Source organism: Dermacentor andersoni, chromosome 8, assembly GCF_023375885.2.
Source record: "Dermacentor andersoni chromosome 8, qqDerAnde1_hic_scaffold, whole genome shotgun sequence".
NCBI lineage: Eukaryota > Metazoa > Arthropoda > Arachnida > Ixodida > Ixodidae > Dermacentor > Dermacentor andersoni.
Genome location: NC_092821.1, coordinates 73,208,617 through 73,216,260, shown reverse-complemented (window position 1 = coordinate 73,216,260; position 7,644 = coordinate 73,208,617). Strand labels below are relative to the sequence as shown.

Sequence of the window (7,644 nt, the reverse complement as noted above, 5' to 3'; positions counted from 1 at the left end):
TAAGGTTCGAGGGTGGTTGCTTCGGGACTGGCGTCGGCTCCTTGTTTCTCGGCAGTCTTCTATAGAGCATCGCCCCACTAGCTAGCCCTAACGACGATGAACAAACAAATGTTGAGCGCGCGGATTTGCTTGTTTGAACACGCGTTTTCGCGGGGGCTGCTGCGTGACATGACCGCAGGTGCTCCATTGCAGTTCCTGCCAAATTATGGGGATCAAAGCTGTGTCGCCTGTTACACCTCCTCTCGTCAACAATGTAACTTACTACATGTAATTGGTAACTAAAAAAAGTAATGAAATTGTGGTCTGCGATACTGAGTATAAAAAGACAGTGATCAGTCAATTACAAAACCACCAAAAAACGTTCATTACAAGCAATTGTCTACATGTAATTCATTATTGTACAAATCGGCGCCGAAGCAAGAAAGAGCACGGTCGAGCACAGTAATTATGGTGGCTAACTGTAACAGATGACCTCGGGTTGGTAAAAAGCAAGTAAACGAAGACCTCTTCTCTACAATATCCCTAAAATTCATATAACAGAGTACAGAAAGTTAGGCTACTTTACTATGGTCATTTACTAATATTGCGATTATTGCCTTTTTATACTCTTCTCTTTATGTACAAAATTCCTTTTAAGTTATATTCTATTCTTTTCCCTACTACCACTCGATCCACGGACTATACCGCGCAGTGGTTTGAGCCATGGCACCTGGGACCGACCAACCAAGGGCACGTACGGTCACGGGAAGAAAAAGAAGATCAAACCACCAACGAACCGCTGAATAATGGGTGAATTCCTCATGTGTCTATCACTGACCAATACTGTCATTCTATTCTTGCACCAACCCCAAAAGTAAGTTAGTTCATTTCACTCAAAATCAAGCAACCAATCAGCTTAGTGGGTGGCCTTAATGTCAGTACGGTGCAGCAAGAATACTAGCTCGGACATCCGTATTGCTAATAGCATCTGCGGAACAGCTGTGATTCTACTGCAGCAAGTCGGTAAGCGTGCAGTTTGATCGAGACAGGGTGCGTCCCTTTTCTTTTTTATCGCCATAGGCCAGCGTGCCATCAACATTTATAAGAAGGATTTTCTATTCCATTAATTCCCTCCGACGTACCATGGTGAGGTTTTGCAGGTTGTCGTGTAGCGATGCTGGATACCCTGCATGCAGTATAGGAGAGGCCGCCTGTCAGGAGAGCTCGACATACCGTTCTACTGTTGAATGGCCCTGATCACTTTCAGTGTTTTCATATCAGATATGGCTTGATTTAGTCGGCCCTCGTGAAAACGTTTACTGTTCCCCGTGGCGGTGAAACCTGCCGTGCATATTTTTTTTTTTTTTTTTTTTTTGGGGGGGGGGGAGCTAGGAGAAGTGACTGCGGTTATCGCTTTCTCTCAACTAGCATGTGTTATGAAGATTGATTCATGAGACGCCGCTGATTCCGAATTCGATTGTGGATATTGTGGCTCGTAGGCCTAACACGGCTAAGCTTGGCTGGTGAAGGCAGGTAAACTTGGTTTGCTCAAAACTAAGCGCAACTAATTGTTTGCTGCTCACATAATAACCTCTAAATTGTAATCAAACGCGAATACACGCAAGTCAAAATTACTATTCCTAAAATAAAATTTTATATTTTATTTAATTATTTCTAATATCTTTTCTTTGACGCCGTAGTGGCGCTGTCAGCGCAAGACGCTATCCGCAAACGCAAAGCCCTATTCTAAACCTCTTTACTCCTGCGTGCCCCAACGCTAACACCCGCGAAGCTTTTTGGGGCCCCAAACTATTAAGGCCCCTATTCTAAAACTCTCTAGTATCTACACACATCTACCCCTACTGGAACGTAAACTTACGCCCACTCTATTGCCAACGTGTCAGGAATAAGTGAATGAGAGCACACTTGAATATATGCGCACTATATACGCATAGTAAATCACGGACTACACCGATAGTGCATGAATTGTCGAAGCTGAATGTTTCGTGATGGTCCACAAGAGTAAGCGAGTTACTAGCGATAATACATATTTGCTGCAAGGTATTAAAATGTACAAAATAGCTACGTTTCAAGCCTTGTGCGCAGCAAAGAACAAATGCATCGGAACTGAAAACACCCGCGAGTGATTAGGCAGAAAATAATCAAATAGTGACTGCACCAAGAAACTTTACTCAGTCAGAAACGTAGCAAGCCACTGCTTCAAAATATTTGCCAAATAAAGTACAAAGAACAAAACACGCTAATCTTGATTGAATTCATGAGCGGAAAGTTTGTGTAGCTTGGAGTACATATTTAGCCTCGCTTTTAAAACAAGCACCATATAGGCTGCTCGCGCCGTTTGGACCTATAGGTTAATCAGCTCCGGAAGCGCTCTTGCATTATCTCTCAAGCTGTGGCCGAAGTTTTGTGTCGTCCACTCAGTCACTTTCTACGATATCTTCCGAAAAGGAGGTTTGCTAAGCCGCACCGGCGTCATACGCGTCCATTGTAAACACGGATTCAACGGAGGCAGTTGAGGCAAGCAATGGACGCGTCACCACGTGATCAAACATGGCAGCGCCCACGGGATCGCCGCGAAAAGGGTCAATATTCCCGGTTCTTCTCAATGAAGTCGAGCAGGAATTTAGGGTCACCGTCATTAATCGCCCGGTGGCACACTCTAGTAGGCAGCTTGGATGCAGCTACACTTTGGACAGGCAGTGACGCCTTAAGTGCAGTCCGAGGCTGTGAGACAAGAGGTGCGAAACTTCTGCGAGGACAGCTTGATGCGTGAAGAACGGACGAGCCACGCTGTCCGCAGACCATAGACATGCTGCAGCTGGTGTCCATGCAGCACCCACTTGGATCCTCCTCCGTGCCACTTTTCCAGGTGGCAGAGGCCGCTCGAGAAATCTTATTCACGCTGAGTTTCGAATGTCACGTAGTGTTCTGCAGCGCTGAAACTTTTTTGAAGTTACGTGAGCCCTTAGAGTTGCGGGAAAAGTGATCACCTTTCAGCAGCTGGCGGTTTATAAGCGACTGCGTCTGCCTGAATATGACTTGAAAAAAAAAAACGAATGGTGTAGCGACACAATTCCCTTATGGCAGGATAACGTCAACACTGCTGCATAGCTTTGTTTGAGAAAGCTTCTATTTAAAAAAGCGCTGTGCAGATCCAACGCAGATGTTAAAATCTGTGAAGGGTACACTTCATCAAGCGCATAAACAAATACTATACAACTGAATGCCACAAGTACAATCGTCTTTATTGTCATTCTATGCGACGTGTAATATCGTGTAATGTTTGCTTCTAAACTACATTGTTCTCACGCCATGCCGAAATGAGAACACAAGTTCATGCGAATGTGCAGACTGACACGTCGGCACAGTGATGTCACAAGGCCGAAAGGGATATTTGCTGCATCTCAAGGGACGAATGGTGGCGGCAGATATAGGCAGAAAGATGTGCGACATTAAAGACAGGGGAAAGGCATTATAATTCTCCCGTTTCGTTCCTAATGTATGTGGCGTCGTACGAACTGGCCCATGCTCCCGTGCTCGCTCACTTGTCGCGCGAAGTGACGTACGCGCCAATCGCCTCAAGGAACTCTACTCGTAGACAAGTCTCCCTTGAAATGAATGGAAAGCTGCGTAGACAATTGCACACATGTACGAGTGTTGCTGAAAAACGTCCAATATTCTCATGTGCGTGGGCTTAAGCTGAGGAAAAAAAGTTACCTCTCGTTTACAACGGGACAAAGTACAACGCTGAGTTGCAAACATGACTTATTTTTCGTGCTTTTTTCTTCCGTGCTTAAGAAAATGCAATGCCATCGGACGTAGAAGTTGCTGCACTGATTCAGCATATGGTCTCAGTTACGACTCTCTCCCCATTCTGCGAGCGTCGATTAAATGTGGTGCGTGACTCGGGCCTTGTTTATTTGGGAGTGACTTGGCGCTGGCCTGCCAGCTACAACTGCAATACGGATTACTACGAGGCGTGTCCATTGTGTTTGCTTGCACGTGGTGATTGACCGAACCCATGTAGATTGACCGAACTTGTGAAAATGACATGAGAGAAGAGTCACGGGAAAGCATGATGAAGCTCAGCCTGAACTCGCGAGCGATTACATGCATGGAAAAACGAAACAAACCGCTCGTGGTGTGTTTTGTGTTCCTTCCGCTTGTCCTCGTTTATTTCCCGTAGTTTTAACCTTCTTTAAAGTGATCATCGTCACCAAAGATTGATGCGGCTGGATCCGTTACAGGCATAGGCAGTGGCACAAGGTAAGCGAAGTTTTGAGGAATAGAAAGAAAGATTAAGGAGTGGTATACAAAAATGCCAGAATGTAAATCATATATACCATCCCTCGTTGGCTCAAACAGGCTGGGCGACTATTTGTGACCACCCCGTTTCAAAGGGTTTGCCAATGAACCAGCAGCAGCAGCAACAGCACTTTGTGCGTAGAGAAAGAGTGCTGCGCTGAACAACGCCGTGCCCATCTGGGTCAAGGGAATGACCTTCTTGCATGAAAAAGAAGTGACGTCACGTGTCACCTCGGGAACCAATCAGAAAATAATGCGGTGCTTAATTTCGCAAAAGCTCTCGCCCGCCCGAGGTCCGATGACTGCTTCTGTTGTCCCTTCGGGGCTATTTAGGCAGTCCCGCCATGTATATTTTACTCTCTCTTCTCATCTCATCTTCACCATGCCCTATATAAATCGTTTAAGATTTTGCAACACCACGCCGTCGTCATTTCCGCCCTGTCACCTAGTCTTCTGATGCCCATGGCAGGTCAAGCTCGGACTACTACCATTTAAGTAACGCCGGACGGCAAGATACGACGAACGACAATGTGACGTTGTAACAGCTCCAAAAAGCCGAAAACGCTGTCAAACTCTGCCGGAATACTTGCAGTAACGCACGGGTAGTAGCTCCGCCCTTGTAGCTTTCCCTTCAATGCGACAGAAAGTTGTACTCGGCTCTAGACCTTTCCAACGTGAGATTGCTAGCCGTTGTCAGTCGCCATAATGCCCTCTTGTTTTTTGTGAGCCTCCATTGCTACCGCGTTACTTCCGCTCAAAAACCACTGCAGAAGCGGCGGCACGTGCACTTTGTATTCATGCCCAACTGCGAACCTGGCCTAATCAGTTTTACTGTTTTGATTGCCAGGATGGCGGATGTTTAATCGAGAGACTGGAAGAAACGTATCAGCCGCTCCATAGGGAACTACCGGAACGCGTTCACATCAACGAGTGCCAGTGAGAGCGACACAGGGAGCCCACGTCGGAGTCCATGGCAGCGTGTGCTCAGGACAAGGTGCGGTGCTCGCACATTCTCGTCAAGCACCGCTACTCGCGGAAACCTTCCTCGTGGCGCGATAAGAACATCACCCGCACCAAAGACGAGGCACTCGCCCTCATCAAGAGCTACCGGGAGGCGATTGTGTCGGGCAAGGCCACCTTCGAGGACCTGGCCCGCCAGTTCAGCGACTGCAGCTCGGCCGAAAGGAAGGGCGACCTGGGCCCGTTCGGACGGGGCGCGATGCAGAAGCCCTTCGAGGACGCCTCCTTTGCCCTCAAGGTTGGCGAACTCTCCGAGCCAGTCTTCACCGAGTCCGGCGTCCACCTCATTTTTCGCACTGCCTAGCATAGCTCCCCTGTTCGTGACTGCGCTTTGGACAGGGGTCGTTCATCGCAGCAAATTACTAGAAGTGTACCAGGCAGGCCACTTGTACCACCAGCACAGGAGGGTTGGCCGGTGCACGTGTAGAGCCTGACAGCAGGCAGTGCCGTGGTGGTCAGACAAGCACGCAGCACGCTTCACGTGACTTCTTGAAGGCTGACTTGCATCATGTACAAGAATAAATAAAAAAAAGGGTCCGGACTATTTTATTTGCAAACAAAACTAGATTGCTGCAGCAACTGAGACTGGCGAACGCTTCAGAGACAATGAAAGTAGTCACAAAGAGGTGTGCAGGGGTTATCACGCTGTTAACTTGCCGATAGTGCCAGTCTGCGAGCTCTAGTGGGATCACAGCGTTACTTGCTCTAGTTTTCGAAGGCTCTCCGCCTGATGCTTGTTTTAGCGGTTTTACCTAACTCGGTCCGTTTGACCTCTCTGCCGTTGATGCAGTGCTTTCTCACGACGGATCCATGACGTGTTGTAAAACATTGTTAAGCAAGCAAACAAACAGCCGCCGACAATAATCGTTTTATTGTCGGCCGCTGTTTCCTTGCTTGCTTGCTTGCTTGCTTGCTGGTTTCTTAAATTGTGGCGCTGACCCACTATAGGGGATTGGCCAAGAAGCCGGCGGTTGGTTAAAGGGGAGAGGAGAGAGAGGGACACCTAGATGGAAAAGTAAATCAGGGTGAAGTATAACCCCCTCCCCCGTTCATGTGAATTAAGAAATAGATTTACGTGGCAGATACAGAAATAAAAATATTTGTAATTACATATAAAAAGCAAATTTCGTGTTCTTTTTTTTTATCTTAGCGCTTACTACACCAAACATCTTGTCCTTTGGCGCCTGTCAATTAGGCACAAGCCAAGGGTCAATGTTTTATGCCGTACACAAGTTCATTGGAGCGTCAGGAAGGTTTCGCTGCTAGGGCAAAGGCTGTGGGACACTTTATTTTCATTTTATCCTAGCTTTATGTATAGGCCCTCTAGAAATTTCTGTTAGCGTTTTGTTGCCTAGTGCTTCATTTTGAATGTATGCCTTTACCCCCTTTTGATATTTTATTAGATGCATTCTTCTATCAACCCAGTGTGGCCAATCCACCCTGTGGGTACGGGCCATGTTTGAGGCAACAACAACAACATAATCCTTTTGGTAGACGCTCGTCGCTGCAAGCATGCTGCTTCGGTCCGGGCATTCCGGGCATACCATCGTGCTGCAGTGGATTCTTGGCCATTGTGGCATAGCTGGAAATGAACAGGCTGACACGGAAGCAAAAAAGGCGCACACTGACGGAACTATTATAAAGATTCGTTTTTCCCGGTATGACATTGATGCCTTGCTCCATAATTCCATCAAAACTTCTATGGCGCGACATTGGGACAACCCCGAACATCGGCAAGAGCGCCTCCATAGACTTGACGCTGTATTACAATTCCGGCTTCCACTTCGGTTGAGGAGAGGCCAGGAAGTGCACTCATTCATCGATTACGGCTGGTTGTGGCATACACCTACCGATACCTTCACAAGACTGGACAAGCACGGGACCCCGACTGTAGCGTCTGTCACACTCTCGAGACAATAGCTCACATACTTTGCGTGTGCCCGCAATATGCGGCCGAACGACGAACACTGAAATCTACTGTTGATTGCTTGGACTCCCGCCCCTTTTCGGAAGAAAAGCTTTTGGGCGCGTGGAGGAGTGTTGACTGTGCCCAACGTGCCATAATATCACTTTTGAACTTTCTAAGTGAGACTGGTTTAGACGATCGCCTTTAGAACCTGTGAGACGTGCAGTCAGTGCGAAATGTGTTTGCGCATTAAGTTTTTGTGACAAGATTACTTTTTGCGTGGACAAGATTAATCTTGCGTGTATTGCGACTACAGCGCGCATCCGCATATTGGACAACATGTATATAGTATCTCATTGTACCATAACATAATCACCCGCCACCTACCTTTCCCTGTATTTTCCCATTCCCCT

The 7,644-nt window shown here is 47.2% G+C and overlaps 1 protein-coding gene across 3 annotated transcripts; it reads left to right on the top strand.

The window, feature by feature from the left end:
- Positions 1-757: 757 nt before the first annotated feature.
- Positions 758-5,861, top strand: LOC126538852 (peptidyl-prolyl cis-trans isomerase NIMA-interacting 1-like). Of its 3 annotated transcripts, none has more exons than XM_055075072.2 (2): positions 758-853; positions 5,153-5,861. In XM_055075072.2, the coding sequence occupies exon 2, from the start codon at positions 5,276-5,278 to the stop codon at positions 5,627-5,629; it is 354 nt and encodes a 117-aa protein (XP_054931047.1). In that variant the 5' UTR covers positions 758-853; positions 5,153-5,275; the 3' UTR covers positions 5,630-5,861. The 3 variants fall into 3 exon arrangements, with proteins under 3 accessions (XP_054931047.1, XP_054931046.1, XP_050041535.1); XM_055075071.2 differs by lacking the exon at positions 758-853 and adding an exon at positions 888-1,002; XM_050185578.3 differs by lacking the exon at positions 758-853 and adding an exon at positions 888-1,029.
- Positions 5,862-7,644: the final 1,783 nt, after the last annotated feature.

Coding starts and splice junctions, on each gene's coding strand:
- LOC126538852 (XM_055075072.2), top strand. CDS start 5,276: ATGGCAGCGTGTGCTCAGGACAAGGTGCGGTGCTCGCACATTCTCGTC.